This window comes from Jaculus jaculus, chromosome 1 (genome assembly GCF_020740685.1).
Source record: "Jaculus jaculus isolate mJacJac1 chromosome 1, mJacJac1.mat.Y.cur, whole genome shotgun sequence".
NCBI lineage: Eukaryota > Metazoa > Chordata > Mammalia > Rodentia > Dipodidae > Jaculus > Jaculus jaculus.
The window spans coordinates 62,555,817-62,582,941 of NC_059102.1; the positions used below are offsets into that span (position 1 = coordinate 62,555,817).

General features: G+C 37.4%; 1 protein-coding gene across 1 annotated transcript in view; it reads right to left on the reverse strand.

Moving 5' to 3' along the window:
• Positions 1 to 6,141: 6,141 nt before the first annotated feature.
• Positions 6,142 to 27,125, reverse strand: part of Aldh1a1 (aldehyde dehydrogenase 1 family member A1) — a 49,556-nt gene continuing 28,572 nt past the window's right edge. Inside the window, exons 5-13 of the mRNA XM_045155598.1 lie at positions 26,947 to 27,008; positions 25,565 to 25,693; positions 24,138 to 24,251; positions 20,620 to 20,722; positions 18,393 to 18,577; positions 15,149 to 15,313; positions 12,887 to 13,044; positions 11,323 to 11,397; positions 6,142 to 6,707 (exon numbers count right to left, since the gene is read on the reverse strand). Of these exons, the coding sequence (XP_045011533.1) occupies positions 6,635 to 6,707; positions 11,323 to 11,397; positions 12,887 to 13,044; positions 15,149 to 15,313; positions 18,393 to 18,577; positions 20,620 to 20,722; positions 24,138 to 24,251; positions 25,565 to 25,693; positions 26,947 to 27,008 (1,064 nt within the window). The 3' untranslated portion in view covers positions 6,142 to 6,634. The remainder of the gene's footprint in view (positions 6,708 to 11,322; positions 11,398 to 12,886; positions 13,045 to 15,148; positions 15,314 to 18,392; positions 18,578 to 20,619; positions 20,723 to 24,137; positions 24,252 to 25,564; positions 25,694 to 26,946; positions 27,009 to 27,125) is intronic.

Genomic DNA, 27,125 nt, shown 5'->3' on the forward strand with positions numbered 1-27,125 from the left:
TCAGGCTAAGTTGCTTAAGAGAATGTCTTAAATTGTTATTCCCAAGGGTATAGAAAACTTTGGCCTGGAGGCTGAGCTAGAGCCAGAGCCAGAGCCATCAGATATGAACCTTTGTGCTCATCATTGCCCAGGCTGTGGGTCTACAAGAGTATGAAGATTGGGACATACTGTACTAACCTAGGGAGGAGTGCTCATCATAAGATCAATACCATTGAGATGCCACATAAAGGACTAACTGGTGGAAAGGTCATGACTCACAGAGCCAGCTCCTTCTTTATGAAAGGGCAATGGGGATTAACGAGATAAAAATCTGATAATTGGACAAGATAATATAAATACACATATTTAATTGATCTGATCAACTGATTTAGTAAACAAAGCAGCTCATAGTACATGATTCAAAATAGCTGCTCAGCCATTCACTGTTCTGACATAATTTTTCCCTTTTGTAAGGGAACTTTATGCATAATTATACTTGAGTTGGTGGGAATGTGTGTGAGAGAGTGAATGTGTGAGTGTGTGTGTGTGTGTGTGTGTGTGTTGACTCTGGTAGTGTAAAGATAACAATGATGACTGGTGACTTGGTTCAAAGGCAGTGGAGTTCATTTATTTTGGATAAACTCTGTTTTTTTGGCACATGTATATGACAACTTTTGGACACACATTCTTCACTATGCTGTTCTTTCTTTTACAATAAATCTTTATGCGGATATCATGACTTAAAAGTAAAAGAAGGTGAAGTCTTGGAAGGTGGTCCAGTTGACCAGCATTGGCCATGTAAGCATGGGGGCTCGAGATCAGATCCATTGCACCCACAGAAACGCTGGTGGTTATAGTGGCCGCCTGCAATCTCAGCACATGGGAGACAGATATGAAGGATGTGCAGAACAAACTCTCTAGGTAGACTAGCTGAGTTGGAAAGCTCTGGACTCAGGGGAGAAACTCTATCTCAGGAAAACAAAGAGGAAGTCATTAGGTATCAACCTCTGGTTTTCATATGCATACACATATACCTATACTGCCCATCCACACTGTAAACCTCCCTACACACATGCATACACATCACATAGACACATGGGTAAACATCAAATGTACCCACACAAAAAATAAAAGAATCCTGAACAAAACCCCAGTAGCTCATGATCTTAAAGAGTCACTCAACCAATGAGATCACATGAAGCTGAAGAGTTTCTTTACAGACAAGCATACAATAAGCAAAGCCAATAGATTACCCACAGAATGGGAGAAAATATTTGCGGGTTATCCAACTGATAGAGACCTAATCTCTAGAATCTACAAAGAACTCAAAAATCTAAACAGTAAGAAGTCAAACACCCCACTCACAAAATAGGGCAAAGAGATGAACAGGCAGTTCACAGAGGAAGAAACACAAATGGCAAACACACCCTTAAGAAAATGTTCATCATCCCTAATCATCAGAGAAATGCAAATTAAAACAACTATGAAATTCCACCTTACCCCAATAAGGATAGCAAACATCAAAAAATCAAATGAAAATAAATGCTGGCGAGGATGTGGAGAAGCAGGAACACTCATCCACTGTTGGTGGGAATGTAGGATGGTACAACCACTTTGGAAAGCAATATGGAGACTCCTGAAAAAGCTGACTATAGAGATACTAACAGACTCAGTTATTCCCTTACTGGGCATTTACTCTAAAACCTTCAAACCACAGGCCAGAGAGATTTTCTCAACCATGTTTATAGCGGCTCAATTCATAATAGCTAAGAGCTGGAATCAACCCAGATATCCATCACTAGTAGCATGGATAACTAAGATGTGGTATATCTACACAATGGAATTCTATACAGCAGTAAGGAAAAATGACACAAAGAAATTTGTGGAAAAATGGTTGAACCTGGAACAGATCATTCTCAGTGAACTTACCGAGTCACAGAAAAAAATTGCCACATAGTCTCACTGATCTACAGCATCTAACCTGAATCTACCCAAGATACCTTACATACCCAGCAAGCATTTCATGGTGTAGACACTAGGAGAGATGGGGAGGGAGGGGAGGGCATCGAAGGGGTGGGAAACACTAATCTAGACCCAAACAGCAATGGTACCATAAAATTATACTTCCTAAGAGGCAGACCAAATGGCTGAACCTTTACCAGGCCCTTACAGGAAACACCTGAACCACAAGTCACTGGAGAGGGTAGGATCAAGTGTAACCTAAATCCTCTACATCTTCCCTCCCTCCCTCTCTCTCTCCCTCTCTCTCTCTCGCCTCTCTAACTCCTATATATTAGTTACCTTTTTCCCTCATTTTCTCAGGGGGCACTTACCTGTAACTCCCAGTACCAGCATGGGGCTATCATCCACAATGAGCCTTTGTTCAGAGAAACCTACAAGGTTTTCTAAAAGAATGACAGATTTCTGTCAGAGTGCTTGATGACCCACCAAAGTTAGTGGTAAGACCCTATTGCTGCAGACACCATATGAAGCTGACATGTAAAATGGAATGGCATGGCTGGATACCAGGAGAGAGTCAGTCCCCAGACAGTCAGCATGTCTAGTGCCAGAAGGTGCTACATGGGCAACTGGGGGAAATGATCAATATCTGTCCATGCAACTCATGGTCCAAACTACTTAGCAGCAAATAACCTGTTGTGATACCCACACAGGTGCAATAGTGACACACAGCCATGGTGGGGAACCAGCTGCTTTTGATTTGGCTAACTGATCCCCTCAGTGGTAGGAGACCCATTGCTGGAACTGCTAAACAAGTCAGAACCATATCCAAACATAAGCCCACTCTCCAATATCAAGCTACCATCAATCATGGGGTATAAGAGGGCCTATACCTATTAAACTCTCTATAAAAAAAAGTAAGGGTTATCTCATTTGACCTGGTGCTAACTTACTCTCCATTGGAGAATCTGCTTCTCTTTTCAGATAGATGCACATCCTAAGGAGAGAGCCACCCCATCATACCTCAAAAGGGCCCTGACTGAAACTAAGGAAAATTGGCAAAACAAGCAAGGGTGCTGTTTTCCTGATGAACCAGATACCAGCACAAGGGGGAAGGAGATCAACACAGAGAAAAATCAACTCCTACCAAATCAGAGAGCCAGAGCCCCAAAGGCCCCCAACACCTCATCACTGAAGCAGACCAAAAATGAACCCAACATGGCTCAGGGAAATTTTGCACAAGAGGGGGTGGATAGAATGTCAGAGTCACATGTTGGGTCCTGATATGCAGAGACATTTATCATATCAATAATTGCGGGCTAACTCCAAAATGCACGACCCATTTACGTCAACAAAGAGGGGCCAATAGGGAGGGTGTAGGTCATGGATGAGCCTAATAATGGTACCCAACTGCCTGTACTTGCAGAATAGAAAACTAATAAGAAAATAATAAAATAAAATAAAAGAATAAGGGTGAAAAGAACAGGCATATAATCAAAATTCTATTGGGCTTTGACTGAGACAACACAGAAAGAAATAGAAAAAGCCTTTAGACAACAGGTACAATGGAGCCGAAGACCTGGTTTCTAAGGAAAGTATTATTTTTGTTGAAATAATAATTATGTCAATATTTTCATTAGGTAGACCAGTTGTGTTAATTCAGTACTTCTTGTATCCTAGAAACTTTGCTAAGCAAACATTCTTTTATTTACTGGAATAATCTCAGTATGCACTTAACATTATTAATTCTTATATCAGACAAATTAATTGTAACCTACTTAGAAAATGTATCCTATTCTGAAGGTACTGAGTTTATAACAGAGATTTTTCTATGAGACGAACACACCAACCAGGCTCTAATGGTCAGGCTCCTGAGTTGTCACAGTGATAACTGAATGGTTTCTTCATTATTAGTGTCTTGACTCAGGCTATTATTGTGCAGGATTCTGGCCCAAACCATAAGCTTACATAGCTTCCAGGGTCCTGAAGTTCAATCTAGGGAATTTTGCTGTCATCACTCATGCTCCTTGTGATAGAGTTTTCATCACCAACATGGGAAAGTAGAATTGCATCTATAGAAAAAACATCCCAGGGTAAGTTAGCAGATAAACCTGTAATGGGGAATTTGAGTACACATGAAAGTATTATCTGCTTCATTTAGTGTAGTTTGTGAAAGGAAACCAGTGTAGGTGAGAGGTTGAAGTACCACCTGCACAAGTGTACTTCCAAAGGTCCCAGAGAATTTCAACAATACAATCTTGCACATAATACCATGGGAAACATATTTAGATGACTCCTTACTGAATTATGGGAAGCAGTGGCTGAAATATTCACCAGAATTTGTCCTCACCTCAATTTTCTTCAACTATTTCAAGAACAATCCAGCAGTAGATATCTAGGAACAAAACAAAATAAGAAAGTAGGAAAAGGGAAGAGAACAATTCTAGTATACTAGATGTTTGAGGTTCTGTTTCTGGGGTCTGACATTGTCCTTGCTTGAACAGTAAATTCTAGTGGCTACCACAGTTTCTTCGCCTGGAATAGCCTAATGTGGCTATTGTTGACACTGAGATAATACTTATATCTATTAAACTAAGGCCTTCCAAAAATTCCTTATTGATGGGCTAATAAGGAGCACTCTAACATTTCAAGGTTTTAAGAATTATTGCAGGTGTGCATTTCATATAAATGGCATTATGGAAATAATTTCCAGAGGTACAGTATGAGGAAATATAGAGCAGATACTTTCTGTTTAATCCTGCAATGTTTTATTTATACAAGGAAGATTTAAATTTCAAATATTTAAAGTTGCTTCTGGGTTTTGTCTTGTTCTGTGCTCAGACTTCTTTGTTACTTGTTCAAAATATTCTGGTTTCCTACCATTACATTAGGTTGTCTGCTGATTAATATATTTACAGACAGTTTAAACATCTCTTGTAAAAATGTATACACTGTCTCTTTTATGAAAATATAACACTCCTCTGTATTCAGATAGTTTTGATTTTCAATATCCAAGAGTCTTTTAGTTTCCCTCAGGGCTCTCATTTGTCCAGTTTTAAAAATGACAACGATTTATAATCATTATAAGGCGATTCAGAGTGAAAATGTTATAGCTTCATAGAAGTTTGAGAAACTCAAAATTAGAGTTTAAATTATTTCAGGTCAAAGTATCTGCTGAATTCCATTCATTCTATCATTGTTATATGTGACTACACTGTCACAGAGTATCTGATATTGAAAGATGATCAATTTATTATATAAAATCTGACTTTGAAAAACAAAGTTAGCCTAATGACCCCAGACCTTGAATTTTATTTGTTGAAATGAGAAGTGCTAGAATATGTATACAATTTATACAATTCTCAGACATTCTGGTTTTCATTAGGTCTAACTTGCTTTCCTCATAGGAGCACAGCACAGGACTGACAAAAGTCCTCAGGGCAGAAGGGGGTGCCCCACTGTGGAAACAAGCACCTCTCCACAGGGCTTTCTAAGGTCTCATCAGAAAAATGTGGCTTTCTATATTCTCATTGAAAAAATCATAGCACAACAAAGCTAAGGATATTTGAGGATGTCCCAGAACATACTACATGTTGATAATGTTTAATTTGAAACTCCAAGATGATACGGGTATAGAATGACTCCATGACTCCAAGTTGTTATTATTTTTTTTTTAATCAAATACCCTGAGAACTTATGTTCCTAGTTCCTTTGATTTACTATAGACTGGCTCATCATTAAGGGTCATATGAAGTCAAGTTTCCTTCATGAGGTCCCTCTTAAGTCCACATGCCTCAGATTCCCCTCTGTGCTTTGACCCACCACTGCAAGTTTATGTTGCATAGAAGCCTCCTTTCCATTATATACTGCCTCTCTTGTTCCAGGGAGGGATTGTGTTCTTGCTCTTTTGTAGAAAAATGACCTTCAGATAGTGGATCATTCCCAATTTACTTGCCTGGGGCAACACTTCTGACAGAACTACATAGGAACTCTTTGAATGCTTACAAAGGACAGGTCCCATCTTTCTCAAATGTGTGCTATTTATTTCAAGAAGCATTCTGCAAAATTACTTTTTTTCCACGTTTGTGGGTGGACAGATTAGAAATTTGGAAAATACTTCTTAATGTAACACCGTTTTTGAATGACCAAGATAGCTAATCACAGTAACTCCAAATTACATATAACACTTTAAACTCAACAAAATCATGCAAAGATGTCTTTATTATGTGTTACATTCAGATTACAGGTGGGATTTCATTTGAAAAGGAGACACGACAATCTAGGAAACACTTCAAGACAGTCCAAGGACATAACCACTGGGAACAGAGCAACTTTTACTCTGTAATTAGTGTGTATGTTAAGGGACAGAAACTAAATGACTACTGGTCCTCTTCTCTCCAACAAGGATTCTAGTTAAATATTACAGTGGAAAGCATCTAATAATGACATAGCTAAAAGGGTCTTATAGCCAATTCCATTCCTTTTATTTAGTATAGAAACTGGGGTTACATTGAAAGGCAAATAATTCTTTCAGAATAAGCTACATGTTTGCTAAGTGTAGCATTAATACTAATGATTTGCTTATGTTTAAAAAAATCAAGAAAAGTAAAAGTCTGTATTTAAGTCTCACTACATTAGTGACTGTGGGAGGTGGTTAGCTCTTGAAGGAGAAACTTTCTTTATTCTTGTCGTTTCTTTATGAGTTCTTCTGAGATATTTTCACTGCAACTGTTTTGAGCTCTGTGTATTCACGAAGACCATATTCTCCCCTGAGAGAGAAAAACAAAAGTTATCCATCTTCTGTTGTGTACAAAAATCCCAATGAACTACAAACCCTGATTTGGTATGTGCTGCATCCCTGACTAGGGGCAGTGGGAGGTGTTAGCAGTGTACACACTAGTTCATGTAGTACCTCGCTGATCACTAGACGTCTTCTAAATACAAATCCTTCAGAGATTATTCATTATTGATATCATTCTAATTGAATATAGGAAGTGTCTATTAAAAATACTATTCATCCTCTCTAGAACTTGATCCAGATTTGAATCAAATCCATATGATATAGAACAAGTTACAATATGTCATCACTGAAGTGTAATAGATTTCAATGGTCAGCTGAAGCAAAACAGTATTTACCATGTCTTTTAGCACTAAGGTGGTGAGGAGGTGGAAAGTGTCCACACTTCCTCTTTAATTTTAAGGTGTGTGATGTTTTTGAAGCTATAGTTTTAACACTATCCTTTGATTCTTGGGCAAAACAAAAACCCAGCATTAATAAGCAAGCACAGAGATAATATTTGAAATATGTGCTGAAATTTATTTTCAAATATAATCATGCATAGCATGTATGTGTCTTCATGCAATAAACTCAGATCTTCACAACACTTCTTTGCTCCCCATCTCTGAAAGGAATTGTGGAATATGAAAAATCTTCTGAAGCACTGAGAGCTTCCTCCTCAGGTGTGAAGTGACTGAAGTTCACCAGTGTGATACTGAGGAGGACTGTAAAAAGAGATGGACTTCTGCCACTTAACCCCTTCATTGCCAATCCTATGTTCATATATTCACAATCCAGGCTTGGGCACTTTTGGTTACCACTGAATACATAAGTGCTTCATAGCACTATGTCTGATGCTTCAGAACCTACTGCAAACCAATCAATTCGGCTTGTACTTTGAGCACCATGTTACTCATGGGAGTCACTGGAGCTTATCAGGTCAGTAATTCTCTTTAAACAATTATAGCACATGTCTTGTTTATAAAAAGAAATCACTGTTTATTAAGTATATTTTATTAGCAGTCATCTCAGATAAAATTTTTGAAGGATTAATTGTATAGTATAACATACTCCTTTGTATTTTTTTAAAGATGTAACTGGTCTATAGCTTCATTATAGATTTTAAGGAAATTATGGATGGAACTTATTTTCAGTCCTTTTCTTATTTTATTTATGCCTCAAACTTAAAACGTGACAATATTAAAATAACCCAAATTGACATATGTTGTCTATTTCATTTATATCATCCAACTTAATTATTTTATCAACATGGCCTGGGATGTGTTCACTTGTGGGTCCCAGTGAATTCAGTGCCCTTCAGCACAATTAACTGTTGGGGTTGCTGTTTGTACAAAGTAAGCAGATCTGTCAAGAAATTCTCCAAGGAGGCCAAGGAGATACTCAGTGGTTAAGGTTGCTTGCTCCATGAGCTTTCCAATGGGAGTTTGGATCTCCAGCACCCTTCTAAAGCTGGACACAAAGTAGAACACATGCCTGTACATGTGCATTGGGATCAATGCACAGAGTAATGGGAGATATAATCAGGAGAATTATAAATCTTTGATGGAAGCTACTCTGGCCTTCCCTGTGATAAAACAACAGAGGTGGCCATGTCTCAAAGTGGAAGGAGAGGACCAACACCCCGAGGTTGTCCTGTGACTTCCACATATGCGCCCATATGCAAATGCATCATGCACATACAAATAATAATTTAAGAAATAAAGGATCTTTGTGATAGTAACAGGCTAGAGATCAAATATTCCATAGGCCATTCCACTCTCACAATCATCCTAAGGAGAGCAGTGGTATTTCCACATGGCCAGGACAAATTTCTGAGGAATTTGTGACATGAACACTGCTCTTCCTGCTACTCTGGTATCAGCTCCAGAATAAGACTGCCAACAGGCCTTCCATGGCTCAGAGAACACTGTGGAAGAGGGGCTGAAAAGAATGTAAGAGCCAGAGATTGTGCAGGAATACTCTGTGGCATATCCCACAGGGAGTGACTGAGGCCTCGTGACCCCACAGTAAAGAGGACCACCAGGGGAATGAGAACAGGGGTAAAGGGATAAAATTTTATCACCTGCAATAGTTTAATAATGTATGAGGAATATATAACCTCAGAAAGAAGACAATTTTAATCATTCCCCATGTCTGGCCATTGTTGCAGTCAGGAATCAAAGGCAGATCTGTTAGGTTCTGGGTCTTCTTTGCTCTCTGTTCATTTTATTAATTTTTATCCTTTAACAAATCATAGACTCTTAAGCACAGGACAAACCTCAAAGACTTACATCCTTCTCCCGATCCTACTCTCACACAAACCTTGATTTTATCTTACACATGAACATTTTTTTTTAATATTTCATTCTTCATTATCTTTATTTATTTATTTATTTATTTGAGAGCGACAGACACAGAGAGAAAGACAGATAGAGGGAGAGAGAGAGAATGGGCGCGCCAGGGCTTCCAGCCTCTGCAAATGAACTCCAGATGCATGCGCCCCCTTGTGCATCTGGCTAACATGGGATCTGGGGAACCGAGCCTCGAACCGGGGTCCTTAGGCTTCACAGGCAAGCACTTAACCACTAAACCAACTCTCCAGCCCACACACATGAACATTTTGAGGGTCATACCCAGCACTCTATTTAATGTTATACTCTGATGTCACTCAATCTGTCCTTAAACACTACTGTGCATTTTAAATACTTCTCTAGCTTCATGAGATATAAAGGATAAAACTTTTTACTTATTCCTTAAGTCCTGATAGTTACATGGAGGATGAAACATGTACCATGTGTGGGCTTCTCAGGGCCTCCTCTTTAATACATAGTGAATACATGTTGAGAATGTCATTCCTTCATTTTAGTGCCTTCCCAAATGCAATAGTTTTACTGTATTATTATATATATTACATTGTATTTATTACTTGTTGATCAATTAAGACAAACAACAAAGTTCATGGCTATTTCATGTATCAATGTTATCTTTAGAAGTAGCCATTCTATGGGAAGTTTTAGAGTCTGTCTTTATGGTTTGTTTGATGCATTCTTACTCTTTTTTTAAATTTTTATTTATTTATTTATTTATTTGAGAGCGACAGACACAGAGAGAAAGACAGATAGAGGGAGAGAGAGAGAATGGGCGCACCAGGTCTTCCAGCCTCTGCAAACGAACTCCAGATGCATGTGCCCCCTTGTGAATCTGGCTAACGTGGGACCTGGGGAGCCGAGCCTCGAACCGGGTGCTTAGGCTTCACAGGCAAGCGCTTAACCACTAAGCCATCTCTCCAGCCCGCATTCTTACTCTTACGTTGTATTTTCCCTCCATATTATTTTTTGAGATAGGGTCTCTTTCTAGGCTAAACTGGCCTGTGATTCACTATGTAGTTTCAGGTGAGCATCTTTCTAGTTATTAATGCATATAAGGATAATTTAAGAAGTGAATTTTTTAATGTGTTAAGATAAGATTAATCAAAATAGTGCTACTACTTTCTATATGTGTGTTTGTGTATGTATGTATATGTATATGAATATATGTATATATATTAAGTATATATACCTTAATATTCTAAGCAACCAAAGGATACCAATTACATTGAAGTATACATATTCTCAATCTAATTACAACTACAGAACATATTTATCTAAGTCAACCTTCGTTTTGATTTATATATTGAAACAGAAAACAACTCATTCAGGTTATTTAATAGGTTAGAGTTTAAGACTTGAACAAATATAAATTTAATGATATTTTGGTAACTGGTTAAATTTTAAATATTTTTATTTATTTTAAAGAGAAAGAGGGAAGAAAGAGAGAGAGAGAACGGGCATGCCCGGGCCTCCGGTCACTGCAAATGAACTCCAGACACATGTGCCCCCTTGTGCATCTGGCTTATGTGGGTCCTGGAGAGTCAAACCAGGATGCTTTGGCTTTGCAGGCAAATGCCTTAACCACTAATCCATCTCTCCAGCCTGGTACCGATATATATATACATACATATATATATATATATATATATATATTATTTTTTTATTTTTATTTTTTTGGTTTTTTGAGGTAGGATCACACTCTTGCCCATGCTGACCTGGGATTCACTATGGAATCTCAGGGTGGCCTCAATCTCATGGTGATCCTCCCTACCTCTGCCTCCCGAGTGCTTGGATTAAAAGCATGCATCACCACGCCCAGCTCCTGTTACTTTTTTGAAATGTACGTTCAAATACCTAGGTTGTTCCTTTCTTTGCACACTTTTTTATGAATACCAATTTTGGACTTTCCATTTCCTTTCTGAATTTTTTTCCAAATGGATTATGCATATGTACAAAGAGTAACTCTAGAAGTATGTAATAACTCCATCTCTAAGATAAGTACTCAGTACAGTTCCTTGTGAGTAACAGGAACTTAATAAATTATTTTCTTTTGTTACTGCCTCTTTGCAATTATGGAGAACTTTTAACATTTAATAAGCTATTTGTTATGCAGCACCAAGCAAAAACATGTAATGTTTTATTTAACATGAGGAAAACAGGCTCTTTTCCTGGGAGGGGCAACTGTTTTTATTAAAATAAATTAAAAAATCTATTATCTTATAATAAAGTTTTTCTTACAGTTCTCGTCCATTTCCAGACATCTTGAATCCACCAAATGGGCACTGAGCAGATAAAAGCATGTAGCAATTTACCCTAAAAGGAAGTACATTATAGATGATACTTAGCATATTGTATAATTTTAAAAGATCTAGGGAGCGCTTTAAAAGCCCAGCTTATTTCAATATAATGTACTGCCTATGAAAACTACAACAATGTAAACTGGAATGCAGTTAGTATATACACACGTGTATATGTACATGTACACATATGTATAATTCCTATATATATACACATGTATACACACACACACACACACACACATATATATATGTATATATATATATATATACATATATATATATATATATATATATATATATATACACACACATGATTTAGATATCAATAACTGGAAGAATTATGCCTTTGAATCATTATCATACAGAACATCATGGCTCTAAGATGTGATAGTTTGAATGATAACCAAGAGAATGGCCAATAGGACCTAGAAGGAGTGGACTGCCTTGCTATAGGTTGAACTTTGTTGCATATATATTCTTACTGCCATGTTCAAATTCAGATTTCTGTATTTTCCAAAGTAGAATCAACTCTCTTTTGTAATTACCATGTTTATCATAATAGTTAGTTCATTATTTTTTTCATTAATTGATTCAACAAACTGTTTAAACAGGATGTTGTCAAGAGTTGGACTTGGATCAATTTGTTAACTAGTTTTCATAAGATTTATTTTTTAATTTTTTTAATTTTTTTATTTGTACTTATTTATTTGAGAGCAACAGACAAAGAGAAAGAGGCAGATAGAGACAGAGAGAGGGAGAGAAAATGGGTGTGTCAGGGCCTCCAGCCATTGCAAATGAACTCCAGATGTGTGTGTCCCCTTTTACATCTGGCTAATGTGGGTCCTGGGGAATAGAGCCTCAAACCGGGGTTCTTAGGCTTCACGGGCAAGCGCTTAACTGCTAAGCCATATCTCCAGCCTAGTTTTCATAAGATTTTTTAAAGATTCTTATGTGAAGAAATACAAGTATAAAATGTGAACAGAATTAAAGGGAAGCTTAGGAGAAGATCAATCAATGGTAGAGGCGAGGATTGCAGTGTTGCATGCCATATACAATTTCTTTAGCTTTAATTTTTTTTACTGGGCAAAGTTAACAGCAAAATTCAAATCACCTGCAAGATTTTTACTAAACAGAGAAGGGAGAAAACAATATTCTGATTTTATAATTTTCCTTTCTTCTATGCTATCATAATAGTTGGACAGAAAAGTGACCTCCATTAACTTGCATTCTTTTTCTTCTTTCATACAAAGTATCACGCTAATTAATTGCAAACCACCCAGCTAAGCTTGCACTGTATGAATCAAGCATCCATAAAATGTTTGGACTTTGACACAGGTGAATCAAGTTAAAGTTCTTGCAATTTAAGTTCTTTAATTTAGTTTGAATTTTACTTCTATCAGCTATCTTTCTAGAAGGCCATGTAGTTTCAAATAATACAATTAAGAGTGGAAAAGCTGTTGATATGGTAAATACTAAGATGGAATCCCTTTATTTGAACTTACCACACAACTCCAGCCTGCAGAGCAGATGATACTGTTAAGGCTTTATCAAGATCTTTTGTGAAGACGCCTGCTGCCAGTCCATAAGTAGTGTTATTTGCTCTCTTGATCACGTCATCTATAGATTTGAACTTCATAATTTGTTGAACTGGTCCAAATATCTATACCAGAAGAACAGAGGAAGAAAAACAGGTTAAAATTAAGTATTTTAAACAACACTGTAGTTTTTTCTATGTAAACTATTCTACATTCGTTAAGATATTGTCTCTTATTTCAGACCTGTGAGTCACAATCAAAATAGGTAGCAAAAGCAACAGTAACAATGCTGTGTGAAATTACCTTTGGACCAACATAGGAGAACAAATAAATAAAGCATTTCTAGATGTCGTAATTAAGCTATTAAAATCTTTACCATTACACAACAAATTCAAATGTGAATTTCTCTGGAAAATTTTTAATATTTTTATTTATTTGAAAGCAGAGAGAGATAAAGATTGGGACAGAGAGAGGAGAGAGAGAGAGACAGAGAGAGAGGGAGAGAGAGAGAGAGAGAGACAGAGAGAGAGGATAGGTGTGCCAGAGCCTCAGATCATCTTGCCACTTAAAACCAAGTCCAGATACAAGCATCAGTTTGTGCATCCAGCTTTAAGTGGGTACTGGAAAATCAAACCAAGGCCAGCACAGTTTTGCAAGCAAGTTTCTTTAACCACTGAGCCATCAGTCTATCCCTGGCATCTTGTCTAATTTTACTCCTAATTTTCTTTGTCTTCAAAGTTCTTAGTAGCAGGCCCAAGAAAGCAAATCTTCACTCTCTTGAGTAAATGAATAGGTAATGACTGATAGCTATATTAAAATAAATCAGTGTGCCTTTGATTTCAATTTCACCTATTATACCATGCTTACATCTTCTTCTAGCTAGAAATATTGTGTAAATGAAGACAGATTTTTATTCAAATTCTGCTATCATAAAATCTTACATTATATATAGCAAACAGAAAGATTCATTATTGGAAGACCTTGAATGTGGAACCACCCTATATTAATGTAAGGCTGAGTTTCCTGTCCATGGCTTTCACCACAGGGCAGGAAGTAAAATTCCTGATTTGCTTATTCTAGTGTGAGCCTCTCTTTCATATTTGCCAGTTAACAAAGCCCACACCCAATTTGTTCTGTATCTCAGCTCTAAGTTGGAAAACACAACAGGATTTTATAAGTATACATATATGTTTGCCTTTATGTTTCTTCTATTTATTTCCTCTATATAACAACTATATAAGAGCTATACAAAAGCTATATAAAAGTAATAAAGTCACCTTTCTCTTATATTGATGTTGTTGAGTATTTATAGAAAATAAACCTCATATTCTGTGTCATATCCTGGACATAAATTTCCTGCTTACTATATAATTCCTTAATCATCCAAGGCCACTGCCTAATCTCTGCATGTATTAAAGGCCTCAGAATCCCAGAGTTAGATTATTGACAATTTGAAGGCAAAGTAGGTCCCCTGAATTATATGCCATATCTCTGGCTAACATCTTTATTTATGTGATTTACTTTGTACTCCACAGTCTTCGCCCTTAAAGTGCCTGGGAGCCATCCTTTCCCTCTGTACTACTGAGATGGTGACCTCCTTATGTTCTACACAAAATTGGATCATTCAGTGAATGTCTTCCGGGAACTGGTATATCTCATGTCACATAATGATGCACATATTTATTCTCATTATCACAAAGGAGAAAATTCTTTTCCATTTCTTTCTTTTTTTTAAAAATATATTTTTTAACTTATCTAGTTATTTATTTATTTATTTGAGAACGACAGACACAGAGAGAAAGACAGATAGAGGGAGAGAGAGAGAATGGGCGCGCCAGGGCTTCCAGCCACTGCAAACGAACTCCAGACGCGTGAGCCCCCTTGTGCATCTGGCTAACGTGGGACCTGGGGAACCGAGCCTCGAACCGGGGTCCTTAGGCTTCACAGGCAAGCGCTTAACCGCTAAGCCATGTCTCCAGCCCCTCTTTTCCATTTCTTAAAATGATGAGAGAAGCACCTATAAAAGTGGTTAAACACTTTATATTATGATTATAAATACTTTACAGGCCCTTTGGATTTCTTACTATATTAATTGTTGATCAGTAATGACTTAAGCTTTTATCAATGAAGCTTTTCATGATACTCAATCAGCTAAAAGATTTAGAGGAACAAAGAGTCAGTATATACATGGGGACAAAACATGGCAACCAAAAAAACAGAACCACGGACCTCCTCCTTGGCAATGCGCATCTCATCTGTGACATTGGAGAAAACCGTGGGTTGGACGAAGAACCCTTTATTTCCCCAGCGTCCACCGCCACACTCCAGTTTGGCCCCTTCTTTCTTTCCACTCTCGATGAGTCCAAGTATTCTGTCATGTTGTTCCTTGTCAATCTAGTTGTAAAACATCACAGGAAAAGGGGAAAAATATATATAACTGATAAAGGAAGCACACTGTGAATGAGGTCTTCAGAACGCCAGGGCACTGCTGTTAAGTCTAGTGTCATCTCCACGCAGCTGGCAGGGTTCAACAGGACATTACCCAGAGAAAATCCCCTCACTTCCAGACATTTAAGAATGGTGTACCATTGCTTAAAGGAAGAAATTACTACCTACAACCATACTAACTGGTAGTTTTGTATAGAGCTTCCCAATTAATGCATTCTAGTGTCCTTGGATGTCAAGGACCCATGTTATTCCATGCAAAGCTTCTCTGGCTTATTCCAAGGTACTAGAAAGTATATCTCAGAATCATTATATTTTCAGTTCTTTTTATGTTTTATTCTTATTTATTTATTTGTGATAGAGAAAGAGACAGAGAGAGTGAGAAGGGTGTGTCAGGCCTCTAGCCATTGCAACTGAACTCCAGATGCATGTGCCATCTTGTGTATCTGGCTTATGTGGGGCCTGAGGAATTGAACCAGAGTCCTTAGGCTTCACAGGCAGGTGCCTTAACTGATAAGCAATCTCTCTAGCCCAGTATTTTCAGTTCTTATTTCAAGATATATTTTCTTACTCATAAGATTTCTCAGTGTGTGCCCACAGTACGTATCCAGTAACAATCCGGTCTCTGCATATGTGCTGCTGGAAATCCCATATAATCAGTTACAGTACTGCATAGTTCACTGCCTTCTTGCTGACAATGGTACCTACAGTGACCAGCTCTGATTTCAGCTGGTAGTAATAGAATATGGTTCTTTGGGCACCCTTCTAAGCCTTTGTAATGGTAAGGAGATTCTAATATACTGGAAAGACAGAGGGACAACCAGCTAGATTATGGATTGGTGGCAGAAAAACTTAACATTCTGGCCTGGTTAAATACAAACTTTCCTCAAAATGCTCCCAACTCACCAAGGATGAGTTTTTCTTTCTTAATCACCCCCAGGCCCTATATCATAATGTTTGGATGAAGCAGGGGCCTCTTCTACTAGATGGCTCCTTGTCTCAGAGGCTATTTTATGAAATGTAATCTGTGGTGGTTTGATACAGGTGTCCCCCATAAATTTAGGGATTCTGAATGCTAGAGTCCCCAGATGGCAATTGGAAATTAAAGCCTCTGGAGGTGGTGTATTGTTAGGGGCAGACTTATGGGTGTTATAACCAGTTTCCCCCATGCCAGTATTTGACACACTCTCCTTATGTGGTTGTCTTTCTGATGTTGGCCAGGAAATGATGTCCACCCTCTGCTCATGCCATAGTTTTCCCTGCCATCATGGAGCATCCCCTCGAGCCTGTAAGCCAAAATAAACCTCTTTTTCCCCACAAGCTGCTCTTGGGTGGGTGATTTCTACCAGCAATGCAAATCTGACTGAAAATAATACATCATTTTATTGTTGTAATGGTGTCAAAATATATATTTAAATTGTTTGATTGTGAATTATATGATTCCTTAGGATGAGGGGTTGAAATCCATATACATCAAAAAGATATATGTACATCCATCTAATAAGTCTGGCAACCATAGACCAATAAGAACATTGAAATTAGGTATAAAGATGACTCACTATTTTTAAAAGGAATAAGTTAAAACATGTAGCTCTATATAATTGTCATCACATATAGTGACATTTAACTTTTATTCACTTCAGAACCGTGCAACCTGATGGGTGTGTTAACCCATATCACTGCATAGTGACCCCTCAAGACTGATGTCACCATCCCCATTTTATTGGCTAAGAGATCAAATTTCAAGGAAATTAGATTTTTTAAAATAAAAATACTGGGCTGGAGAGATGGCTTAGCGGTTAAGCGCTTGCCTGTGAAGCCTAAGGATCCCAGTTCGAGGCTCGGTTCCCCAGGTCCCACGTTAGCCAGATGCACAAGGGGGCGCACGCGTCTGGAGTTCGTTTGCAGAGGCCGGAAGCCCTGGCGCGCCCATTCTCTCTCTCCCTCTATCTGTCTTTCTCTCTGTGTCTGTCGCTCTCAAATAAATAAATAAATAATTTTAAAAAAAATTAAAAAAAAATAAAAATACTGACTTTTGGTCCATGAAGTTAAGTAAAAACATCATTTCACAAATGGAGAAAGATATGCCTATAGAAGCCCTCATATATAATGTATGACACATATATATTGCAATTGCTTCAACACTCAAAACTCAAACTTCTCTTTAAATTATGTTTTTCCTGAATAAATATATTTGATTATATTTTATCTGAAATTATTTTTGTTGTGAATTTTAAAAATATTTTATTTATTTGCAAGAGAGGGAGATAGAAAGAGGCTGGATGCACCTGGGACTCTTCCCAGTGCAAATAAAATCCAGACTCATACACTACTTTGTGAATTTCACTTTACATGGGATCTGGGGAATTAAATTCTTGATGATAGGTTTTGGAAGCAAGCGCCTTTAAACCAGCCCTGTGGTGATACATGGTGAAGATTCTGTAAGTGCACTAAAGGAGCCTCAGTAACTTCGTGCCAGAGGAGGCAGCACTGGGCTGAAGCCTGCAGATTTCTGCCCCTTCCAGTGAGCTCCACCATAGAACAGGTGGGAAGTAGCAAGGGCAGAGAAGATCCAGGGACTTCTCAACCTTTGCTTCTCAGATGACACTGTTCATTTACTTACCCCACTTATCAGTGCAACCCGTGATGAACACCTATTGATTTATGGAGACTAAAGCCATATATCAGTCAGTTAGATTACTGGATTACTTACATTAGGATCCTATGACTAACATTTTTATAAGCCTAGTTTAACTCATTCCTCTAAGAAATAATAAAGCATTGCAACTCATTTTTTGAGGCTATGACTGAATTGCAAAGACTCACTGATGAAAGAAAATGTTGACAATATTCTATGCTAAGTATTTTGAATAGTTTCTGCTTTTCATTAATCAATCATTCTATCTATAATCTGCAAAAGTGTTTTACATTTATGTAGCTAGAATTAGGAAATATGCACAGCAAGTTGGGCCTAAAAAGGACTTTTTTTCTTGAGTCAGATTGATTTTCCTTTGTACTATATCCTTACCTGAGGGCCTTGATTTATTCCCGAGGCCAGAGGATTTCCAAGAACATACTTCTGAGCTCTTTCAACACTCCTTCTCACAAACTCATCATAAATGGATTCTTCCACAAAAAGCCTGGATGCAGCTACACAGCACTGGCCTTGGTGGTAGAACAACCCTTGGTGTGCGAATTCAATGGCACTGTCCACTGCAGAGGAAACATGTCAAAGAAAAAAAAAAAATGTTGCGTGTTTTGAGGTAGGGTCTCACTGTATCTCAGGCTGACCTGGAACATACTCTGTAGCTCTAGACTGACCTCAGACTCACTGTGATCCTCCTACCACTGCCCCCCAAGTGCTAGAGTTTGAGGGCATGTGCTTTCATGACCAGTCCAACAATAAATATTTTTAAAGACTTGGTACATATATAATATAACATATAACATGTATTTATTTCTTAGAGACAAATTGGAGATAAAGAAAAATCACAAATTTTCAAGGCAAAGACTAAATATAATCTACTCTTTAAAAGCTAGATGAAGATGGACATAGTAGCACATGACTTTAATCCCAGCACTCGGGATGCAGAAGTAGGAGGATTGCCATGAGTTTGAGGCCACCTGGAGACTACACAGTGATTTCCAGGTCAACCTGAGATAGAGTGAGACCCTGCCTCATAAAAATAAATAAATAAATAAATAGAAATAAAAAAATAAAAAAGGAAAACAGCTACATGAGAAATTACTCTTTGGAAAATTTTACTTACTGTGACAATAATAGCAACATAGAAGGTCTAAGAGAATGGTGCCTATTGCTAGAACTTCAATTCAGACAATTAATCATAACATCAAATGTCATTACAAATAATTACAGTTTTACTTATACAATTGTGAATGTTTAATTTAGGCTTCATAACTTGGCTAAATGACAAAAAAATATCTGAAATAGCTGGGCATGGTGGTGCACGCCTTTAATCCCAGCACACGGGAGACAGAAATAGGAGGATTGCTGAGAGTTTGAGGCCAGCCTGAAACTACATAGTGAGTTCCAGGTTGGCCTGAGCTAGAGTGAGAGACCCTACCTCCAAAAACAACAACAAAAATATCTGAATTATCTATTTCCAGAAATCATTTCAAAACATTCTTAAATACATTGTTCAATATGAGACATTATCTTTCTGAATAAACTGCCACAAAATTTAAAAGAAACACTGATATTTAGAATCCTTCACACACCTAATGAATCTTATTTGAGAAAAGGTACTTTACAAATCTATCCAAATCATACTTGATATTATTTCATTTATGTATATATATATATGCTTAGCAGCTCCACTTACATTGTAGTGCACCTAGATGGTTTTATTAGGATTTTCTTGAATATAAACAAGAACAAAATTTTCTTAGTATTTTCATTCTTTAAGTACTGAATGAAAATTCAATCCAAAATTACAGAAACTAAATGTGAATCCTTGAGCTAGTGATAGCTGTAGCTAGTGATAGCTGTAAGTTATAGTGGGTGTAGTTTATAGACAGGTCTGGTAAATTAGAAATCATGGCCTATTTGTAGAATGATTGACAAGGGAGTATGTTCTAAAAACAAACAAGTAAGATCACATCATAATCATTGGCAAATTCTATGAACCAATAGAGTTTATAGACTCATACCAATAAGTCAACTGTTTTAAGAAACAGTTAAAAGAACTCTTGAACATTTATTCTAGTTAATTAACTCCTATTTAGTAAGAAATCCCAGGAGTTTATTTGATACTTCAAAATTATATATGTTAAGCTCACAACATTTTATTGGACTAATTACTAATTATTGAATTGGTTTTAATTTCCATCTGGACAGTCTTAATGAGTAGGTGACTGACCGTGAGGGAGACGGCAAACAGGAAGCTGCTGTCTCCAGGCTGGCCTTGACTTTCAGGTCTGATGTATCTTATTGTGCTCACTGCAGCAAGAGATAAGGAACTATACACAATGGACCCTGACGCCTAAATGCAAACTATTGATGTCACCTCAGTTTTCTATTGGGAAGTAGCATTCTATTCCAACCCAGGAAATATTCCCATCTGTGCTAATTTATCTATATGTTAAAAGTTAAGATAATATTAAAGTATTTCTAGAGTCATTAAGGACCCTTGTTAATTCCTTGTATCTTGAAGCCATTACAAGATTCAAGTTCTCTGTGTAAAATCAGTCATGAAAAAGGAAGGAGACCAGTTAGCAAAGAGACGTGCACTCACAGTCCGCATCAGCAAACACAATGCAAGGGCTCTTTCCCCCCAGCTCCAGGGTGACCCTCTTCAGATTGCTTTTCCCAGCAGCCTCTTTGATTAGCTTGCCCACCTGCAATGGAACATTGTGAAGGAGGAGGCTCAGGCAGCTTGCAGGAAGAAACAGGTTTGTTGAAAATTTTCAATTTTTATGAAGTTTATGTCACATTCAAATTCATTTGGAAGAAACAGTAAAACATATTTTTCAAGATTTGCCATCATCAAATCTAAAAGGCCCACAACCAAGTAAGAAGACATGACAAGTCAGGAAAGGCTCATGGGTAGGAGAGCTAATGCTTTAGTTCTGAGAGGCAGACAGAAGATCATTTGCCATTTTCATCTGAACTTCATCTTTCTGTTGACAGACAAATCTTGTCCCAATGACACCTCAACTATTTGACTTTTCATACCTCTATTGACATGTAGAGGACTCTTCCCCAACAAATTTGCATTCTCTCCACCTCCTCACCTCAGCTTTCTTCATTCTGTGCCTCCCCCAACCAGGACTCCTTTCAACTCCTACCCACATTTGGTCCCAGCTCTGATCTCATGTCCCCTTGAGTCCTCACTGATGACTCTAGGTAGACATGACTTTCTTCTCCTGATCATCCAAAGAGCCACATGTGGAAAAACTCTTCTGGAGTCTGCGTCTAAATTTAATCATTTGTATCTGTACAAATATCCCAAACAGGCTGTCACCTCCTTGGTAGCTGTGATACTGTTTTGTCATTGCATACTTCTTCATAAAATTTATCACAGTTGACTTATTTAACTATTGATAGATTACTGACCCTTACATTTTCTCTGACTCTTTCCCTTCTCTAAACTTGCAGCTATGTGCAGCAGAGTTAGAAAGAAGAAATTGGATCTATGTTCTGTGCTGTGACTGTGGTTTGCTAGAATCCTACTATTCTGGCTTCTTATTGAAGGCTAGTTCCTTCTTTGCAGACAATAACAATGTTTTCATTGTATTTTCTTATGTTGATCCTTTTCCACCAAGATATTTTCCTTTTAAAAAATCTTTTGATGTGTGTGGGGGGAAAGTGTCTTTGCAAACATGTGTGAGTCCTCACATGTGTGAATATGGGCACAAATGTGCAATGACACATATATGGAGGTAAAGGACAACCTCAGGTACCTGTGTTCCCTGGCACCTTGTTTTTGGATAGTTTTCTGCTGTGTTCCCCCAGCTAGCTAGACTGCCAGCCTCAAGGGGTATCCTGACGGCCTCCCATCTCAATGTAGGTTCTCTGGGATTATAGACATCCACAGCAGTGTCTGGCTTTATATGGTTCTGGGCATCTGAATTCAGACACCTATGCTTTTATAGCCTGTGTTTTATCCACTGAGCCGTATCCCCAGATCCAAGATTTTGTTTTTAATATATATGTTTATTTTTATTTTTATTTATTTATTTGACAGAGGGAGAGAAAGAGAGAGAGAGAATGGGTGTGCCAAGGCCTCCAGTCACTGCAAATGAACCCCAGATATGTGTGCCCTCTTCTGTATCTGGTTAACGTGGGTCCTGGGGAATCAAACTTGGATCCTTTGGCTTTGCAGGCAAAAAACTTAACTGCAAAGCCATTCCTCCAGCCCCCCAAGATTGTTTTATGGTATTTTTTTCTTTTTTCTTAAAATTCGATCTGTTTTATAATTACTTATCCTTCATTGTAGATGTGCTTACACCATAACCCAATGAAATGGTCCTGCCTTTCTATTTTAGAGATAATCATTTTTATTTTACTGCTTTTAGTTTTCTGGTTTTCTCTTCATATTGTATTGTAATAAACAGTTTCTATTTCATCAGAACAAACAGGTAATTTAAAATCTTTATGTAGATTATGAGCAAACTGCTATAGTGTATTAGCTGGTGGACCAAAAATCTGATGTTTGCATTTTGCTTAAGGTTTCATAATACTATATACTAATCTATTCTAAATGTACATTCCAAGTCAATAGAAGCAAAATTGTGACTATTTTCATTTATAGTGATTCAGAATTTTCTGTGTTTATTCTGGGGAGATGGTCCAATGGCTAAAGGCGGCGATATTGCACTGGGTTCAGGGAATAACAGCTCCTGATACAAAGTGGAGTCATGGTTTACCATCAAGACACAGAAATATACTTGCAGTCCCTATTCGAGAAGGCTAAGGAGCTTGTGCCTGCCTTCCTCTACCTTCTCTGCCATGGTACAACCTATAGCTTCTCCATTCTTACAGTGATCAGCTTTCATTAGACATTCCTAATTTTTCAGTACACAGTAAATCCTAAATGTTTGCTTGGCTTCTTCTGTGCCTTATTTAGGGATTGGAAGAATGCAACCTTGTTCTACTGTATGCCTATGGGAACCAAAGAAAAGCTATGTTTTAAAAGGTCAAGAGAAAATAGAAATTAATGTCTCATCATTTCAATCTCTTGTTCAATTTGAAAAAATATATTGTAGTGTCTATTGGAATTAAAATTTTGTTATAAAAATATTTCCTTAAAATAGAGATCATTTCTCCAAAGGTCAAGCGAATTCAAGGACCCACATGCAAACTGGCATTCCTTCTCCTTAGGCCCTTTGCAGCACTTTGCCTGCATCTGATGGCCAGCTCAACCAATGAAAGACACTCATGCTCACTTTTCATTCTTTGTGCTGGTGAGACATGAGTTATCCTATGTGCTGAAAGTTAATAATGTCAGAGCCTACACAGAATACTTGTGACACTTTCTTTTGCTTATAAAAAAAAAAGTGATTCACCCTTCAGAATAGACCTTTAATGTGTCTCCTTCTTTCTTTTTCTTTATTTCTGTTTCATCTCTGCACTGCCCATGTTTACTGTGTTTCATGTTTTTAACGTTTTGTCTATTCCAATGGAAGGCAGACACACCAAATATTTAACCTAAGTTATCAGAAACATGGAAGGAGCTGAATTTCAGGCTTCTTTCCAGAACATGCTGGGAAGCCAGAGCCCTAAATAACAGGCGAAGTCTTTTGCTGTTTAATGTTTGTAATCAACAGGTGATAATTCTATTCATTCTTACAAATCATTGTGGCATAATTTATATTTCTTTTTTTTCTTTTATAATGTTTTTGTTCATTTTTATTTATTTATTTGAGAGTGACAGAGAGAGAAAAGAGGGAGAGAGAGAGAGAGAGAGAGAGAGAGAGAGAGAGAGAGAGAGAGAGAGAATGGGCATGCCAGGGCTTCCAGCCATTGCAAACAAACTCCAGATGTGTGCACCCCTTGTGCATCTGGCTAATGTGGGTACTGGAGAACTGAGCCTCAAACCAGAGTCCTTAGGCTTCACAGGCAAGCACTTAACCATTAAGCCATCTGTCCAGCCCATAATTAATATTTCTATTATAGGCTCTACTAACCATATGACAGGCTTAGAGAATATTTTTTACTAAGAGATGGTAAATGAGTATATTATCATTTTTCATCTTGTAACAGTTATTTCTGATGGTGTTCTTAATTGTTAGCCTGAGAGAATGATCCTACCTGTGTGGATCCTGTGAAGGCCACTTTGTCGATATCCATGTGAGAAGAGATGGCTGCCCCTGCAGTTGGCCCATAACCAGGAACAATGTTCACCACTCCAGGAGGAAACCCTGCCTAAAAGGTAAGAAGCAAGCAGTTAAAATAGAATTCAACTTCTTATTACAGAAACTAAGTAGAGTATGTGATTGAGTCTGTTTCTTTCTGCTAAATTTCTGAGTTGCCTAAGTGGATTTATTATTATTATTATTATTATTATTATTATTATTATTATTATTATTTTGATTTCTAAACCAATGTAAAAGGGACCTCCAATCTATATTGCTGAGGGATACTTTCTTCTAAATGTACTTGGCTATCATTGGATCATTTCTCCAAGCTATGTCAAATTTCATGATGATAACTCAGAAATTTAAAGTATATGGTACATTATGTATATAGAAAGAAAGCAACATATTTATTATCACCATCAGCAAAACTAAGAAGCTAAAATGATATCACATTCTCAGTTTGAAGCTGTTGATTTCTCATGACATAATGCTGGAGTTGCAAATCCCTATGGATATTACTAATTATTTGGATATCAGGTAAGCCAAGTCCTAGAAGAAATCCTCAGACTTATCTGGTCCCAGTTTATGAATCCAAGTAGGAGGCAAGTTATCTACTGAATTGCACATTAACATTTTTTTTTGTATTTGTATCAAATTCCTCATTTTGACATCTCTTTTACCTATTTTAATTTAACATGAAGAATATTTTTTAAGATATTGGTTACAATTTCATAAATTCTAGTTTCTAGTGACTAATACCTTATTATGAGTTTCTATAAAATATTAAGGACAATGTCAAATGGTTTTCATGAAAAAAATCATTCACTGATTTGGATATCTGAAAATTAAGTTTAATGTGTATCTTGTCACGTAGAACAGAGAAGGAAATATAGAGTAAACTCAGAAAAGTAAGTGTAAACATATTCATTCCTGGATATGTGTGTCTAGCATAACACCACCTAATGTTATAAGTTAGCTTCCTGGCATATTGGCCTCCAGTTTTTAGGAAGATCACACTTAAAACTTTAAGTTTCAATAAATTTACAGATGCAACCAGGTTAGTTATAAACCAGGCAGATACAAAACACTTTAACATTTCAACATTTGAAAGTATGCTGTATTTAGTTCACCATGAATGTATGGTCATGAGAGTTGGACAAAAGAAATAATTGGAGTCCTTTCAGCTTGGCTTCCTATTTGCATTTGGGTGAATGCTTGTGCTGACTGACAGAAATTCCAGCCAGCAGCCCTTTTACTTGCTTCTCCATCACTACACAGGACCCATTTGCATACCATGAGCTCCTAGCAGCACTAAAGGAGAGCCTCCTGTGTTGAATTAGGACTCCTCATTTTCCTCACGGTTGCAGTTAGGAGCCTTACCTCTTTGATTAGAGATGCCACATGAAGAGCAGTGAGAGGAGTTTGCTCTGCTGGCTTGACAATCACTGTGTTTCCACAGCTAAGGGCAGGCGCTATCTTCCAGATTAACATAACCAATGGGAAGTTCCACTAGAAACAAAAATATTGGCAATGGAATCTTTGCATTGCTCAAAGCCACACTTACTCATGTAACTCCTGCACTGTAACCTGCTTTCTTGATAGGTGTTGAATAACAATTGTTCAGTGTTGTTTAGTCATCCAAGTATAAATGATAGAAGCTCTAAGTAAATCTTGTGGGAGAAGGGAGTAGAAGAGAATCCCTCAAATGTAATCAGATGTGGTTATTTGGATTATTATTCTACATGGAGAAAAATCACTGCATGTATATAATTAAGTATAAGGTAAGTTATTTATGCTTAAGAAGTCAAAGCCTGGGACATGGGTCAGTTAGTAAAATGCTTGGTGCTTAAACATGAAAATCTGAGTTTGAATTCCTAGCATCTAATTCCTAGTATTGGGGAAGTAGATAAAAGCAGGATCCCTTGGGTTGGAGTACTTTATGTTTTCTTTTTAGCTTTGAACTGATGAAGGGTTTCATTAGAATGTTGACATTGTTACTGTTCAGTCTCACTGAACAATAGGAAAGTCTGTCCTTTTATCTAAAATGCTCATGGTACTGCACCATATTTTTTGCTTAACCTTTTCAAGTATGCCAGCTATGTTTGGCCAGCATCCTATATGTTAGCATAAAAAGAATTCTTAGTGTTTCCATTCAAAAGCACTTTTATTGTATTGGAATTTGGATGGGCTAGAAGGTTGAAATATCGGATCTTGTTATTTCAAGCTAAAATGCTTGCTGTGCTGCATTCCAAAGGTCTTGGATAATTTTTCCTATTTTAATTAAGAAACATATTTAAGAATTTGAACATTATTATTGCTGCTGTTGTCCATGAGAAGTATCATTAAACAGAAATAAAAGTATTGTTAAACAATTAGGCAAGCTAGACTAGACATCAATGGTGTCCCACTGCAGATTAGCTATGGTGAACACAGTTATAATCTTTAGAGCATGTAATACGGGAAGAAAACACAATACAATCTCTGAAAGCAATCCTTGGAGTAAAGCCCAAGACTTGGTGTTGTGAAAATGAAATATCCTCAAGAGATAAGTCAGGATGTATATCAGTTTCTGGACTAATTCACATCTAAGAAGTTCATTCATAGGAAGAGCAAATTACTTCACATTTCACCATTATATAAACATCCATGTGTGCTATAGATGTGTGCTATAGAAGTTTTACCACAAGTTTTATCACCAATGGACTTGAAGATTCCTTCCTTCATCCCTGCCCCACTGTGGCTCATGTAAGAGAAAAACTTACAGGAATGATCTGGCCACATACACCGATAGGTTCGTGTCTTGTATAAGTAAAAAGGTTTCCATCTGGAAAATAAACCACACATTGCTCTGATAAAGATGCTTATTGTATAATCATGGAGAGGTTGTTTGAAGTTTATGTGAGAGGATGCTGTGCAGTAATTAATAAGGGGAAAGTCCATA